A 17,543-nucleotide genomic window follows, 5' to 3' on the forward strand; every position below is an offset into this window, starting at 1 on the left:
AACCCAATAATGTTGAAAGTGTAGACTTTTTTTATCATTGACAAAAAAGACAAAACGCAATAACAATATTTAGTTTTTACATTTTACTATGCGCAGTATAGTATTAACAACACCGACAGTTTACTGGCCCACAGTTCAAGCTACAACCGAATTTTAGAAGAACAGACTGAGGTTTTTACGTTTATCATTTACTCTCTCATCAGTCCTCCATTCAGAGTTTAGATAAACTACATTATCACATTCCAATGGCTGAAAACTGATATTCATAATCTACAAGTCAAAGTACATAGTGTCAGATAACAGACTCCTACTAATCTTACAAAATTATGTAATAAAATTAATAAAATTTAAAAAAAAAAATCAGCTCCAGGATCTTTTCTTACCATTACCACTTCCTACAAAAAAATTAAATTAAATAAATAAAAAATAAAAACACTTATACCTGGCCATTAGTGATTCCAGCAAAACTTTATTGTAAGGTAATGTTTTACTGTGCTTTGTCCGTCCTGAAGATCCAGAATTTGCCCTTTACTCTTTCGTATTGCTCTTTCCCCCTAGTTTATTTGCTCCTCAGTCTGTTATGTCATGCCTGTTTTCTATATTAACTCTTACATTGCTTTTAATTTTGCATTAGAAATGGTGTTTAAATGTGTTATACTTTCTTTTATTTCTAGGAAAAAAACAGGAAGAATTAAGGTAATTATGTTCCATCCAGTGTTGTTGTTTGTTTTGTTTCATTTTGTTGAATTAAAAAATACTTATAGTTGTATACTCATAATTATATTTGCCTCTAATACTTGTTATTGAAATGTTATGTACTTAATGTGTGCTGGACAATTAAAAAAAGTTGGAACATTATGTAAAAATTCTTGTACATAACATACATTAACAATTCCAAATAAAACATATCCATATTGTAGCTGATGTTGAAGTTTAATGACTAGATACACTATATTGCCAAAGGTTTTGGGACACCCTTCCGCTTCTTCTTCTTCTTTCGGCTTTTCCCTTCAGGGGTCGCCATAGCGAGTCATCTTTCTCCACCTATCCCTATCTTCTGCATCCTCAACACTTGCACCCACTAGCTTCATATCCTCATTTAGTGCATCCATAACTGACTATTCGCATGATTAAATTTGGCAATGTTTTATACCGGATGCCCTTCCTGATGCAACCCTCTCTGTTTATCCGGGCTTGGGACCGGCACAGAACTCACTGGACTGTGACTCCCATGGCTAGATTTTTGGGACGCCCCTCCAAATCATTAAATTCAGGTGGGGTTGGGTTTGGCCCCTTAGTTCCAGTGAAAGAAACTCTTAATGCTTCAGCATACAAAGACATTTTGGACAGTTTCATGCTCCCAACTTTTGGGAGATGACCCCTTCCTGTTCCAACATGTCTACGCACCAGTGCACAAAGCAAGGTCCATAAAGACATAGCTGAGCATGTTTGGTGTTTAGGAACGTGCCTGGCCTACCCAGAGTCCTGACCTCAACCTGATAGAACATATTTAGGATGAATTAGAATGGAAACTGCGAGCCAGGCCTTCTCATCCAACATCAGTGCCTGACCTCACAAATGCACTTCTAGTCGAATGGTCAAAAATTCCCATAAACACAGTTGAAGCTGTTATAGCTGCAAAGGGCGGGCCAACTCTATATTAAATTCATGTGCATGTGAAGGCAGATGTCCCAAAACTTTTCTCAATATAGTGTATGTTTACCATAGAACTTTAGGATAAGTATGAATAAGGTCCAATCCTATTCAGACCACAGATCACAACATATTTTGTTAAATAAAAGCATTGCCTTTCTGCTGAGCTATTTTATTTTTTTAAGTTTCAGGATTTTAAGTTATTTATATTTCTTTATGTAAAAGTGTCAGTATAGCTTCTATATATAATATAAATCTGCTGCCAGTTATATGATAAAGTACAGTATGCAGATATAAATAACATGTGAGAAACACATTATAGGCAAATTGTTTATAACAGGAAAGACCATTAAAGGTATAGTTTGTAATATATATCATTGTCCTTGTAAAAATCCTTTTTGCCATGGATCTTACTGCTTTCTTCATTTCAGAATTCTGTTTATTTATTTATATACATTTCGATCTTCTTCTTCAGCTAGGAATCTCAGCTCCAACCCTTTACTTTGAAAGTCACAACACAAACAGAGTTTCAACAGGCAGAATAGGGGCAGTCGGGAAGAGGGAAAGGCTTGTTAATGTTTTTATTGACATTGCAATTCACCTTGAAAGCAGCAGAGGGACCCAACAATTACAAAGTGCTTCTTTAAATAATACAATATAAATTACAAACAATTCTGTTCTTTTTTCTTTCAAGAGAATAAAAGAGAATTCAAGAGAATAAAAGAGAATTAAGAAGATAAACTTTTGTCCACCACATTAATTGTATTTGAACTTCTTGTTGGTGCACTAGTTTTATAAAGTCCAGATTAAAATGTACTTATACTGTTATACTTTAGATATTGTGTATTTGATTATATATTATATATCTAATTCCTATAATAATAATAATAATAATAATAATAATAATTATTATTATTATTATTATTATTATTATTATTATTATTATTTATTATTATTTTATTATTAATTATTATTATTAATAATTATTGCAGCGATGCAGCAAGTTTCTCTCTCTCTCTCTCTCCCAAAAATGATGCACACCTTCTAACCAATGATATTTGTGTATTCTACTCTTCTGTAATATAGTAAAAACTAACCAGTCCAACAAAATGCAAAGGACTGTTATTTATGTTCAACATCATGGTCTGAAAGTGTTATTCCTCTTGTACCATGATGATTTGCCAACAATTATATATTTTTTAAATTATCAGTGAAGAACACATCAGGCTTTTTACCTATTTATAGTATTAATGTTATGAAACATCCTGTTATTACTTACACCGATCAGGCATAACATTATGTGCCTAATACTGTGTTGGTCTCCCTTTTGCTGCCAAAACAGCCCTGACCCATCATGCACTGTGTATTCTAACACCTTTCTATCAGAACCGGCATTAACTTCTTCAGCAGTTTGAGCAACAGTAGCTTGTCTGTTGGATCGGATCACACGGGTCAGCCTTTGCTTCCCACATGCATCAATGAGCCTTGGACGCCCATGACCCTGTCGCTGGTTCACCGCTGTTTTTTCCTTGGACCACTTTTGATAGATACTGACCACTGCAAACCAGGAACACCCCACAAGAGCTGCAGTTTTGGAGATGCTCTGATCCAGTGGTCTAGTCATCACAATCTGGCCCTTGTCAAACTCACTCAAATCCTTACGCTTGCCCATTTTCCCTGCTTCTAACACATCAACTTTAAGGACAAAATGTTCACTTGCTGCCTAATATATCCCACCCACTAACAGGTGCCATGATGAGGAGATAATCAGTGTTGTTCACTTCACCTGGCACTGCTCATAATGTTATGGCTGATCGGTAAATGTTATAGCAGCTATAATAACAGAAATCCAAACAGAAATCTTTGCCTTATCTAAGTTTTCTGTATTAAACGTCATTACCATTAAAAAAATCAAATTATTATTAGTTTTAATTTATACAAGTCCCTGTGTATGGACTGCTACTATAGAAATAACAAATGTATTAATATAAACCTGTATTTTATGTTACAGCCGAATCACTCTCAGATATTTGAATAAACAGCCCTTAAAAAAACTAAGCCTCGCTGTGGTATAACTGCAGTGAAGGCCATGACCAGTGTACAATGAAGGCTATGACCAGTGTGCAGTGAAGGCTATGACCAGTGTGTGCAGTGCAGACCATGACCAGTGTGTGCAGTGAAGGCTGTGACCAGTGTGCAGTGAAGGCCATGACCAGTGTGCAGTGAAGGCCATGACCAGTGTGCAGTGAAGGCTATGACCAGTGTGCAGTGAAGGCTATGACCAGTGTGCAGTGAAGGCTATGACCAGTGTGTCTCCGTTCTGACGACTACATTTCCCAACAGCCTTTGAGTCAGCAGCGCTGCCCCTGCTCGGCGGCCCCGTGGCTTCCCGTCAGCGTTGCGCAGGTTGGGTTTGAACCGAAAGCGGAGTGACCTTCCCGGGGTAGGAGCAGAGGAGGCAGTTGTAGGAGACTGAGGCAGCAGACTAATGTCCGCACTCCAGTCCACAACTCTCGCTACAGAAATGAACAACCTACCTGGAGATGAAATTGGGTAAGACCCTGTTTGCTTTACAGAGAGTTTCTTTCTTTAAATAACATTCAAAACATCACTCCCTGTCATCTCTTCGCTAGCAAGCGACCTGCGCAGTGAGAGTGTAGCTTCAGCTCTGATAACGCTCAAGCTAGCTTACACTTACCATCAACTGTCACTTATAAGCTAGCTCCCAGGCTGTTAGCCAGTTTACCTGTCGGTTTGGTGATTGAGGAGTTGTCGAAATAAAGGAGCTTAGAGCCTTTAACTTGTGAAAGGTAGCAGTTTGTGTCAATTTCAGCCGAGTTTAAATGCCTTGATGAAGAGCGGGTCATTCATAACTCGGTGTCTTTGCAACTCTTTACTTGCAAGCTAATGACGTTAGCTGATGTTAGCTGGTTAATTAGCAGCTCTGTTAAATGAGATAAATGCTGACTTGCACTGTTGTGTCAGACGAGTAAACATTAGGTCGTCTAAGTCAGTATTCTCATTTAATTTCTGCACGGTGTTACTTAAATGCAGCTCATTAGTCTGACAGGAATCCTAATAAACCTCGCGATTATTCCGGTGGGTTTGTCAAGTGTAAATAATGAGCGGCTTCTTCGAAGGATCAACTAAGTGACAAGCTGCAGTCTTGTGATAAACCTAGAAAAGTGGCAACACAAGTCACCCGAGGTGATAACTTGCTAGCTGAATGGAAATTATGTTCTTCTGACTATTTTCCTTGCACTTTATTTGTTGTTCTTGCGTAACCTTTACTCACTGTCACATCCACTCGTTTTTTTAGGAAGCTGTTTGTGGGTGGATTAGACTGGAGTACGACTCAAGGTAAGACTGGGCAGTTTCATCCCTCTGCTTAATATTTTAAGTTTAAGCCTTTTGAATTATTTTTCACATTGTAAGAACGGTATTATACCATCCACACTATTTAAACTGCTTATTCTACTAAACAAAACAGTCTTGTAGCATCAGGAACACAGGCCACCTTCATATTGCATGCTTCTTTGGCAAAATTCCGACTATCTCCTCAAACTGGATCTGTCTTGATAGTTCACATTCATGATCGCAAGTGACCCATATATGTCTTCATTTAGGACTCGTCTGTACACTAAAATTCCCAGCATGCACACTTTGATTCCTTGGCCGGGGCTACGTACGATCTGTAGCTTCTTCCAGTTTTGCAAAATTACGTTCCCCAAATATCAAATTACTCATACGTTTTCCTCTTTTCTCTGCTCTTGCTGTCCTCCATTGTTGGATGGTGATGACAGCAGTGATAAGCGCACATCAAATTTCCATCTGAGTCCCCTCGTTCAAGTCGCACGTCTACATATCTGATCTAGGACCTCATACGAAATCGTCGCGGGTCTTATTTAAAGAGGAACATGTTTTTGTGTCTAAATATTCCACGTATAAAGAAAAAAATCTTGTCACTTTAGGGCGAAATGTCAGAGTTGTGCATGTAAGAACATAGTAATTAAAGGACTACAGAGTACAAGTTTCCCGGTCTTGTGTTAGGACATATGTCTGTATTCTCATTAAAACATGATAATGTGTGGAATAGTGTATGTCATGGCACAGACTTCAAAATGTTGCTTCCAGGCTGAGGGGAATATCAGTTGTTTGTGTTGTGGGCATTACAGACAACGCTTCATAAACTAACATTATCAGCGTGTGAATGATTGCATAGCAAATTAAGCATTTCTTAAATATTTAAGGACTTGAATTGCCCTAGCCGGTTATTATGTGAGCCCTTGAATGCGTCAGTGTTATAAGACTCCTAAGTGTCCTGCAGAGTGAGCGAGCAAGTACATGCACACCATTACTGCACCCGAGTAAACCTGTAGTGTACCCTGGTACGTGGCGCCTGCTCACCATTTATAAGCTGGCTGTGGCCCTAGCTTTTCTGCTCAGATTTAGTGACAAAAGCTGCAAAAAATTGGGCAAATTAAAATGCATGCACAGTGAAGATGGATGCCCCTGTATAATGCAGGGTTTAATGGTAAATAAAGTGGGGGTTGCTGCTTTAGATTTGGAAAAATGTGCAGGAAAAAAAAGGCTCAGATACATGCAGATGTGAGGATGACGTCGAATAAATTTAGGAGTTATATGATTAAGATTGAGGCCAAATATTCCCCCCAATATTTCACATAAAGCCATAAAAGCTCCTGCATTTGATAGAGATGCCATGTTTTGTTTATCGTTAGTGCCTTTTGTTGCTAGCAATAACATATCTGTCTCCATAAAAGACGTACACACCTCGCTTATTATAACCTCTCACTAGCTGAGGCAAACAAAGCAAACTCCTCATTGTTTTACGTTGTTGCTTGGCAAAGCTTGAGAAACTTTAGTGCTTGATTTGCACTGACTAAAAAGTTACCTGAGCCAGTGACCCCATCAGTGTTTAACACTGTTTCGTAATACACTTTCTAACTTGTAAATTGTACTTCCATTCTTACAATATTTTGCAATTTTTTACTTTTTATCTGTGCTCCACACTTCACAATACTTATAATGCTAAAATTGCATAATTTGTTTGACACCATTTTAAACCTATTTAATTAAAACAGACAGTTAGGCCTATTTCCATAAGTACTGTTAGGTCTAGTTGATCTACACTGTCACTGCATTGACGAAGTTTGACTGATCATCACAGACCAAACTTTGATAACCACCTACAATGTAGGCTTGTACATACAGTTGTGCTCAGATGTCTATTTTGTTCCTAGCAAATTTAATTTACTTGTTAAAGTTAAGTTTGCTGTGTTAAACAGTGTGCACGCTGGTATTAAAGCATATTTACCTTCTCTTTTTAGAGACTTTAAGAAATTACTTCTCCCAGTATGGAGAGGTTGTGGACTGTGTTATCATGAAGGACAAAAGCACAAATCAGTCCAGGGGTTTTGGATTTGTGAAGTTTAAAGATCCAAACTGTGTTCGGACTGTACTGGACACCAAGCCTCACAACCTTGACGGTAGAAATGTAAGAAAAGTGCAGCTTATTATTATGATTTTTTTTTTTTTATTATAAAATACATTTCTATGATACCAAATAATAATTAATGCTGAAGTTAGTGGAAATTGAAGGACAGCCGAAGTTTAATTATCTGCTCCCACAGATTGACCCTAAGCCATGCACTCCAAGAGGAATGCAGCCCGAGAAGACAAGAGCAAAAGATGGCTGGGTAAGTACTGTGACGCAAGTTATGAAATTACAATTAAGGCCTTTGTAGTGAAAATGTTATGCTGATATTGACAGAATTTAACTGAAAAAAATACATATACTCTTGAATGCTCTCAGGATTCTGTAAGCATTTTCAAGTCTCCTTGTAAGCTCCTGACTGAACGGCCTTGGATTTAGAATACTCATCTTGCTCTCCATTGTAACTGTGGTTATTTTATATGTTTTAGAAAGGAGGTAAAAGTGACAGCAATAAAGCCAAGAAGATATTTGTTGGTGGGATTCCACACAACTGTGGTGAACCTGAACTCAGGGACTATTTTAACAGATTCGGAGTGGTAAGGTTTAGATACTTCAAATGTCTTTGTTTTTTCATATATGTACAGCAAAACAGTCTAATGATGAGTAAGAAAATGTTAAAAAAAAAATAATAATAATTTTGTTTTTAGGACGCTAACTGTAGAGATTATCTATTGTGGTTGTGGTGTTGAATTTAGATCAGCCTTTAAGCGGTCACTTTATTCTGCCACTGACTCACTTGTCATACATTTTCTCCTTGAAGGTCACAGAGGTGGTAATGATCTATGATGCAGAGAAACAGAGACCCCGAGGTAAAAGCTGATCTAGTTCTGTTCCCAATACATCTATCTTCATACTCATGACAAACTATTCTGACCCAAAGAGGGGGGGGAGAAAAAAAAAAGTCTTGCTCACTGTCCTTCAGCAGAGCTCATTCTGATCTCATTTTTGACTCCCATGTCTCCTATGTGGACTTTGGCCTGTTGCACATCTCCAATCAAATCCACAACATATATAGGGCAGACATGTGCATTGTGGAAACATCACTGAATCAGCTTCTGACACATTTGCTTGTATTTTGAACCACTATGTTTTGTAAAGCAGTTATTAGTCTTACTCTCTAGCTGCTTTTATTCAGATCCACTGTGCTCCTAAATAACAGAATCCTTTCTTCCACAATGGAAGCGAAGGCAGATTATTTTGAATAGTCCAGTTGCTTTCATCATGGCAATGAAACAGTATGCAGGTGATATAAATGAAGCAGACACACGGACAGGTGCGGAAAGTGTTTAACTTTCCACAGTGTAACATGCTGTAGGTGAAAGGAAGCAGATTCTACAGGAATCTTGTTAGCACAGAATGCATTTCAGTGTCGAATTAAATTACACAGGACAAATAATTGGTGTTAAATCTTAAAAACACGGAATGCAAAATAATAGTTAAGCATTCAAGTATTTCCTGGACTATGCCATTGAAGCATTGCAAATATCGTGTAGTATAAGTTGCTGCAGTTTCAGTGGATCACATTTATTTTTTTATTTCTTTGCTTCCATTCATATTATGTGTTTGAGTGTATTAAGAGTTGTTTCCCCATCTCTTGCTTAATACAAAGAAAAAACGCTTTACCTAATCAAAGTCTCTTTGAGGATACATGAATAGTTTGTCATTGGATTTTGTAGTCATTTTGAGCATTGTTTTTTATTAGCTGTATAATTATTATTTTTATTATATTTATGATATTCTTATTAATGAGTGTATTTGTATATATACATATATATATATATATATTTATAGTAAAATAAGTCCTGTCTTTCTTCTATATACATTTTCCTTGTGAACTGTTTGATTGTAATTAACTGTGTTTCTTAAGATGTGTTTTTTTCCTTCAGGGGATTGTGTTCACAGTGGCACCACACTGATAAAATTCAGGAAAGATGTGTATTAATATGTTTTGCAATGTCAGATTGGCAGGTGTAGCCAGAGTTCCTACATAAAATCTCCTTACAAGATCATAACCCTTCCAATGACTATCATTACACAAATTATGTTTAAAGTTGTGGGTTTTCAACATATTAGAAAGTTTTAAGGCTTGTTTTTTTATGCACCAAGGCAGTTAACCAGCTGCAGGTTTGTAATGAGAATCTGAACGGTCATTGTAAATGTAATATTTTCTTTTTATTTAAAACCAAATTTCTCCCTTACTCGTCTGATTGCGTGATGCATGTTGGAACGCTTCGACTTTTCAGGTGGTCGCTTATGTAATTTGCTTTCCGTTTTAATATGCAAATGTAGTTTGATCTTGAGTAGCTTAGTGGCAGGTCAGATGTATATTTAGTGCTTATTTAAAACAAATGAGACTCTCTGTATAGTATCAGAAATCTCGAATTCCCAAACTGGGTCTCAGAGGCTGCTTAATTGGAACCGGGTTAGATCCCAAAGTGGAGGGATTCTCACAACCCAGTTCTGCTGCACAGTTATTTGATCACATTAAACTAGTTCACACTGTAGCGCTGGTGCTGCAGAAGAACTGCTCACCCGCTGTTTTATATGGTTCATCCTCTGCTTTATCATTAGAAATGACCCTAAAAATGAGGACTTGGTTGTCATTTTGTGCAGTAGCCTCAACTAGATTAATGTCCTTCTAATGTGAACTTTTTTCCCTCCTGAGCAAACAGTGTATGACCGCTTTCTACTACATAAATTTTCTTACTCAAAAACTGGTTCAAAAAAGAAAAGGGAAGGCAGAAACTTTGGTTACACCTCCTGTAATCCTGGCCATGCACAGACTCATAGCAGAACCCTACATTTTTATCTCTGTGGTGCTTTTTTTTATAGCTGTGTTGTAAATTGCTGTTCTCTTAGCTTAACCAAAATGCTGTCATTTTGGGAAGGCTTTGAGAAACTATTTTATATTCATCATTATTAAGTGTTATTAATTGTGGCTGCTGTCAGCATTTGTTGTACATGTTATACAAGAATATAACAAGGAGACATTCAAAGGGTTTGGATGAAACTGCATGGGAAAATAGAAATGTATCAATAATGGACAGATTACCTGCTTTCACAAAATGTAGAAAAATGTTTCTTATTTAAAAAAAAATGTATAAAACAGACTTATTTGGTAATAAAGAGTAAGTCTTGACTAGAAATACATTATCAAATAACAATAGTCCTTTAGTGAATAATAATTTAATTGACTGGTTTGAACATTTAATGCCCAGAGAGAGAGAAATTCTTTCTGTGCAATTCTTTTACAAAGCAAGCTTTTGAACTTTTGCGTGTATCGCAGACTGCAACAGAATCCAAACCCACTAGTGTCACCTTGGTCAACTCCCCTTCCCCTGTTTTTCACCTTGTTCTGTCCCAACACCCTGCTACCTTGATTCACTTTTGGTCGTTGGCTAGGTTTTGGATTTATTACTTTCGAGGCCGAACAATCAGTGGACCAGGCTGTCAACATGCATTTTCACGACATCATGGGCAAAAAAGTGTGTAGTTGTAGTTTTATTTTACCCTAAGTAAGAAACTGAAGCTTGGGTGACCAGCAGTGGTGCTATTTACTACCAGAGCCATGAACAACATTTTAAGTCTAATTTTAACCGACTCAGAAATTAATCTGTCCTCAACATTTGATACTACAGATGAAACAAAATAAAATGAAGTGCTTTTGACAATGAATCCTACTGTGTACAGGCTCTGCAGTCGCCCAAGGTTTGGTTTACTTGGACTGCTCCTTTGGGTGTATTTATGTTGGTGATCTGTATAGATCTGTGTAGCGTTATCCAGGTTTTTATACCTGAGAAGGTTTTTTATTTTATTTTATTTTTTGTGGCAATATAGTGCTTAAAATGTAATCCATTTTCACCTAAAGGACTGGTCAATGTCATTTTTTCATCTTTTTATTATTTATTTCATTTTTGCCAGGTCACTTACAGTTTGAGTTCTTGATATTATTGCAAAAAAAAAAAAACCTCACAAAGCAAACCCTCAATTAAGTGACCTCTGTAGGAATCTCCATACTGTGTCAATTTTCTGGTTTAAAAAAATGAAAGGTTTTCTTATTTTAGTTTATTGGTTAACATACTCTATATATAAGGTTGGAAAGTGTTAGGTTGGAGTGAAGAGTACTGGCTCAGCTTTAAATACGTGATTTGTTCATTCAGTCTGCTTACTGGATATGTATTACTCAATAGTCTGAAATTGCCATGGGCATTTTTCTGTCCTGTGCTGTGTGCTGATTCAAAGTGACGAACCACTTCCATGAAGACTTTCATGAGACTCCACTTTCTGTGGAGTCTCAGTATTGCTGTCCTAGATTGTACTTTTTTTTTCTCATGTATCTACTCTCCCTTTGACTGTCCTGTTTTCCTGAAGGAAACAGGTTCTCCAGTACATAGGCCATTGTTCTTGATGTGACATTATTGCAATGGGATTTTGGGGAGTTGGGGGCCATATGTTGTAAAATTAGAAACTGGAACATATCAAACTGTTCTGCAAGTCCCAGCTCTGAAGTCGGACGCTTCAAGTTTCAAGTGCTTCCTCCCATCATGCTGAGCTCTGAAGCCCGAGGGAGAGAGGGCCTAGGTAGTTGTGCGGCGGGTCTCAGACTATTCACTCAAACCGGCACCTAATTAGGTCGACAAAGAGGGAAGAAGGAAGGCAAAAAAAGAGGTCACTGTGTTTTATACTGCAGAAAGCAAGTTAAAAAAAAACTGCCTTGCTCTTGATTCAAGGTGACCCCAATAACTCAACCCATTTAGGAGCCGGTCTATTTCTGTCTTACCCATTTTACATTAAGGCTGGTACACCTATTGTTGGATACTGAAAATAATTAGATAAACTTTCATGTCTGATAATGCAGATAGGTTGTATTAAACATTTAAATAGACATATAGTTTCAGTCTACATGGTAGTTTTCAAATCTAAATGCTCAGAGTTACATTTTTCCGCCCATGCTTGACACAGTATGAAGATTCATTTCTTATTAGATCTATGACACCATTATTCTCTGCATGATTATTATTTTTACAGTTAGATCTAAAAATTTCTGTTCTCACATTTCTACTTGAAATTGATCTAAAATGAGGTTCTTAAATGCATTAGCAAGGTAAGTTTGGAATTTCTATCATAGTTTTCTACTTAACAGGGATAAGATACAGCAGAAATGCAAGGAAGATGTTTCTCAGGTACGCTTTATAAGGACAGTTTGGGCTATATGGTTTTGTAATTTTTATTAAATAATTCCTGTATTTTGTTCACATTAATTTTTTTTTAAATCAGCTCTTTACATGAGCTACATTCAAAAGTACCTTAGAAACATTGCTTCAGCATTATGTAGTATAAGAAGCCTAGGATTCATTTTTCTAACTAATGAACTATTGTATTACAACTAAGTAAAACTATATCAGCTGAATTACAGGATTAGTAATTGATGGGTGAAGAAGGCACATTGGTTATTGATTTCTGTCCTTTCACACCCTTCTGGTCTTGTCCTTTGTCCAGGTGGAAGTGAAGAAGGCTGAGCCTCGGGACAACAAAGCTCCTGGCCCTGGGCAGCTGGGAGCCAATCAGTGGGGACCCAGAGCCATCTTAAGTGCAGCTAATGGCTGGGCTGCACAGCCTGCTCAGAGCTGGCAGCAGAGCTATGGCCCTCAGGGTGAGTGAGGCCAACTAAGTCTCCCTCTGGGAACGTGACATTCTAGCATGAAAAAAGACACCAGAGGTGCCAACTGCTATCTGAGCCACAGTTTCCTTTCTTTTTGGCGACACTGGGCCATCTGTTCAAAAACCAAAGTGTTTTTGTCAAAATTGGAAACGTGACTATTTTCAAATATAGTCTGTACAAAGCAGAAAAAAAAGTTGGCTCAGTGCCAGTTAAATAAACATCTTAAACTATTTAAGTTCATTTTAAAAGTAATTTTAAAATTATTGTAAAGTGTGTCATGTACAAATGCTTTTTGTCTTTCTCTCAGGTGTTTGGGTGTCCACAGGGCAACCATTAGGTAGGTTATATTATTAGTCTTATTTTAGAGATATGTCCAGCTAACTGTGGAGTTGCTTTATAATCTTTGCCTGTACTTTATGCCTCAGGGGGATACGGTCCACCTTTGCCCGCAGGCCGAGGTGCTGCCCAACCTCCCTCACCCTTTAATGCGTTCCTAGTTACGGCACCTCCACCAGGGGGATTTGGGGCACCTCAGGGATATCCACAGCAGGGCTACAGCACACCTCCTCAATTTGGTAAGTCATAAAACATCCCACTCTGTTTTTGGAGTAGGTGTGCATTGTGACTGCTTCATGTCTCTGCTGGCACTGGTCCACCATTCATTCATCTACAGTAAGTGGTCAGGGTCATGGTGGATCTGGAGTCTATCCTGGGAACACTGGGTATGAAATATGCCAGAGGCAGAAATATGCCAGTTCATTGTAGGACAACACACACACTCTCATTCACACACTCATTCACACCAAGGAGACCATTTGGAGCCACCATTTCACCTACAGGCATGTTTTTGGGAGGTGTGAGGTGGCAGTGCTAGCTGCTGCACCATTATCTTTTAAAATCTAAAAATTGTTCCATTTAAACAGAGGAAACAAAGAGGGTGTTGTCCAATAGTATGACTTGTTGTTATTCCAACATTGTAAGGTGTGAGTCGAAAGATTTTACCTTCACTACTCTTACTCTTTCATATAATGCCTTGTGTTTCTTCATTTACATCATCATGTGCTGACTTTTGATTCTTTACAACCCTTTTTAAAATGTTCTTTTTTCCCCCAAACTGACAGGGTATAGTTTTGGCACCCCACAAGGTGACCAGTTTGTACCCCAAGGAATGCCTCCTCCTCCTACTACACCTGGAGCTGGGCCTCTGGGCTTTGCCCCTGCTACCACCCCTACTCAGGACATGAGCAAAGCCCCACCAGCACAGCCTGATTTCTCTTATAGCCAGTACGGTGAGTAAAGGGCTCACCTCAGCCTGGCCACCTGCTCTCCTGTTACTGCTGATTGGATCCATTTTCTTAACCACCGTAGTTCTAGCCCATTACAATGATACTCACACAAGCAAGAGCTTGCTCTCTATACCACTTGGCTGAAATGGCATGATGGCATCACGCTCAAACAAGCCTGCATACCTGATGATCCTGTAGATGCCACCACAACTATTAATATTATAAAAGTTTATATATACTGATAGTTGATTGTGTTAGTCTGTGTGAATTATGCTGATGTGGAAGGAAAATCAGTTGTATGTATGAATTAGATCATCCTGTGTTGCGTTGTTGCTTTTTGGGTAATGTGAGATGCCTCCTTTATTTTAGGCTGAAGGAGGGGTCAATCACTGACACTTAAATTGACTTTAAGTGTTTAAAGATTATCATTTTCTTACAGACTTTTCAACATTAATATATACAGAGTAATAATAAAATGGCAATCAAAATCTTGTATTAGAAGATATTTACCAGTAAGCACAGGTGATATTTTAAGGAAGCATTATAGAACTGGAATAGGTCACTTCTGCTTTCTCTTTGTTCAACGAGTGATAATGAATTTGGTCATTAGTTGCTACAAAAGTTGGTTATTTTTATTATAGATTTCTTTGCACAAATTTTAAGCATCAACTGCACACCACTTGATGGTTGAAGGTCAGAAACGCTGTAATGTTAACAGTAACATACACTCATCTGTACACAGTTGGTTTGTTATTAATAACCTACACAAGTGAATGCTTTACAGAATTCCTGTTTCTCAGAGGTTGACAAGAACATTGCAGAGATTTCACATTGTAAGATATGTAGATACTCTACATATCACACAATCAAATCAGTGCGCTGTGTCTATCAGTACCTGTGAAATCCCAGATGTTAAATGTTGTGCACCGGGGCCGACCCATATCTCATTAGCCGGCTAAACTAGAGCCGGTCAGTGCAGCAGTGTTGCCCTCACCTGGCTCAGTGTGTCATGCTTATGCTTTGCTTCCATCCATCATTACCATTACAAGTGCCTGCCTTTAAGATTTAACACTTTAAAGGCAGCAAAGGACCAATCCACTCACCTCCTCGATTTAATACCTTAGATCTTCAAGTGTCAGAGCAGCGTAATAATTTATTTTGTAGAAAAGCAGTTCAATTTGTTTAAGCAGCTCTCCCCCAGAGATAGTATCAAAGGTAGGCTCTCTCTGGGTTTAGTCAACCTGGTCTCCTCATCTCCCTGCTAGGCTTGGGTAACTATCCTCAGGACCCCTCTGCCTACGGACCAACGCGTCCTTCTCACAGTTATGGTCAGGATGAGCAGGGATATAGTGCAGGTAGGTGGGAGCTACTGCATTTTACAACCACCCAATAAAACAGCAGATAATCAGTATGCAGACTCATGAGATTTCAGTAATAGTTTGTTTTTTTTCTCCTTTTTCTACATGCATTTTACATATGCAAGTTTGTGCACTTACTGTATGTATATGTGTATATGTTGTATGCATATTGGACATACATTATACATACAGTTATTTTCTCCATATGGTATACTAAATACAGCTACACGTCATTTCTACAAAAACACTGCACCTCGCTATGGATTTATAAATGGTACTCGATTGGTTACAGACAATTCATTACATGATTACCTGTTTCGTGACATAGTAGCTGTAGTTTACTATACAAAGACGATGTCCTTCAGCTTATTTCTCTTTCTTTGTCTCTGCATTGCTTTGCTGGCAAAAGGATGATCTAATTATAACAGAACTTGTGTAACAGAACGTTTTGCGCTAATCTGTTTTCATGCAGCATTTGTAGCCGACTTGACAAACGTATTTTACAGACAACTGAATGTGTTGGAAGTTGAAAAGAAAATGCTAGCAACTCAGTTGATTATCCATTTTCCTAATTTGTGGCCAAAAAAAACTGTTCCCGTCTGTCTAATCTGTTTTCATGAATGACGCATCATAAAATGTAATGGGAAATGTTTTGAAAAGATCTGCAAGCATTTCTTTTGAACTCTTGTCCCTAAATAGCTTTGCTCTCTCTATATATATTTTCATTACTTTGTCTTTCCTCTTCTGTTTTAGTAGTGGCTTAGTAGTTTAGGGTCTTGCTAATACAATCTGTATTATTATTATTATTATTATTATTATTTATTATTGTTATTTTTTCAAGAAAGGACATTTCTTCTGAAGGCCAGTCTGTTTAATCTTCGAGAACCTCCGTCCTTGTTCTGACTTACTTCTGTCATGCTGCTGATTTATTATTGTGTTGTTGTATTTGTTGAAACAGGTTATGGGCAGGATCTGAGTGGCTTTGGACATAGCTTTGCCGACCCTAGCCAGCAGACTGCCTCATATGGTGCCCCTTCTGCACAGCCTACATCAGCACCGCAGCCCACAGCGAGTACTTTTGGTCGTGGGCAAAACCACAATGTCCAGGGCTTCCATCCTTATCGCCGCTGACCATTCCCTTCTGACTTCCTCAATGCAATACAAAACGTCAGGGAATCGATGTTCTGATCACAAAATGCCACTGGATTGTGAGCTTGATGAACATTACAAATGTAACTGGAGGGTGTTTGGGTGTATGTGTGATTGTGTGTGTGTGTAAGTTATGAACAGGGACTATACTCCTTTATGAGGAGGCCACATTTGTTGTGTATTTTTTAGTAGGGCAGCGCTATTTAGCAATAGATTTTCTTGATTGGTGAAACATCAGCACAGAACCACGCCAGTCAGCGGAGTGACAGGGTCTCCCATTTCTTCAGCTTTAATTCTCTTAGGGCAAAAATATTTTATTTTCAATTTTGTGGATTTTTGTTTACTATCTGAGCCTTTGACCATTTTATTTAAAAAAATTTGTTTGAAATAGAACTTATAAATATGTATTATAAACCTGAACTGTGCAATTTTTTAAAAAGAATTTTGTACTATTAAATGTGCGCTTTTCTTGTTTTTATTTAAGGATGTAGTGGATTCCCTCAGGTGGCTGTTTTAGTGCACTTTGCACTTATGCAAAAAAAAAAAAAATAAAGAAATTTGAAATAAACAATTTAAAGATACATGTTTCAGAATGTACTTTTATGGAAAATATAAAGTAATAATATACAGATTCCTCTGGAATTGTTGAAACAACAAGGCTGACTCTTTTACGAGGCCAGAAAAGCATCACGAAAGAAGAAAGCAACAGTTTGGCCGCTGGCTTGATGTAGTTATTGTGAGCAAGTGATATGCAAATATTATAAGTGTTATTTAGGTTTAAAATTGGGTGGTCTGTTGTTATAAATGTAAATATCAGGAAATTAAAGCTGAACTTCTGATCTGTTGTCTCATAGTCATCTTTTGATTTCAAACCCGGATGTTTGTATAGCAATATCCACAGAAATGGCCTTGCTGTTCCA

At 37.8% G+C, this 17,543-nt stretch overlaps 1 protein-coding gene across 3 annotated transcripts; it reads left to right on the forward strand.

The window, feature by feature from the left end:
* Nucleotides 1-4,048: 4,048 nt before the first annotated feature.
* On the forward strand, nucleotides 4,049-17,200 carry dazap1 (DAZ associated protein 1). Of its 3 annotated transcripts, XM_058401132.1 has the most exons (13): nucleotides 4,049-4,206; nucleotides 4,973-5,013; nucleotides 7,002-7,168; nucleotides 7,305-7,370; nucleotides 7,597-7,704; nucleotides 7,929-7,977; nucleotides 10,571-10,653; nucleotides 12,668-12,821; nucleotides 13,138-13,167; nucleotides 13,256-13,405; nucleotides 13,952-14,119; nucleotides 15,382-15,471; nucleotides 16,433-17,200. In XM_058401132.1, the coding sequence occupies exons 1-13, from the start codon at nucleotides 4,142-4,144 to the stop codon at nucleotides 16,603-16,605; spliced, it is 1,344 nt and encodes a 447-aa protein (XP_058257115.1). In that variant the 5' UTR covers nucleotides 4,049-4,141; the 3' UTR covers nucleotides 16,606-17,200. The 3 variants fall into 3 exon arrangements, with proteins under 3 accessions (XP_058257115.1, XP_058257116.1, XP_058257117.1); XM_058401133.1 differs by lacking the exon at nucleotides 15,382-15,471 and having other exon boundaries at nucleotides 4,050-4,206; XM_058401134.1 differs by lacking the exons at nucleotides 4,049-4,206; nucleotides 4,973-5,013; nucleotides 7,002-7,168; nucleotides 7,305-7,370; nucleotides 10,571-10,653 and having other exon boundaries at nucleotides 7,596-7,704.
* The last annotated feature ends 343 nt before the right edge of the window (nucleotides 17,201-17,543 follow it).

This window comes from Hemibagrus wyckioides, linkage group LG10, assembly GCF_019097595.1.
Source record: "Hemibagrus wyckioides isolate EC202008001 linkage group LG10, SWU_Hwy_1.0, whole genome shotgun sequence".
Lineage (NCBI taxonomy): Eukaryota > Metazoa > Chordata > Actinopteri > Siluriformes > Bagridae > Hemibagrus > Hemibagrus wyckioides.

Coding starts and splice junctions, on each gene's coding strand:
- dazap1 (XM_058401132.1), top strand. CDS start 4,142: ATGTCCGCACTCCAGTCCACAACTCTCGCTACAGAAATGAACAACCTA. Junction 4,207..4,972: donor CTACCTGGAGATGAAATTGG/GTAAGACCCTGT, acceptor TCGTTTTTTTAG/GAAGCTGTTTGTGGGTGGAT. Junction 13,168..13,255: donor GTCCACAGGGCAACCATTAG/GTAGGTTATATT, acceptor TTTATGCCTCAG/GGGGATACGGTCCACCTTTG.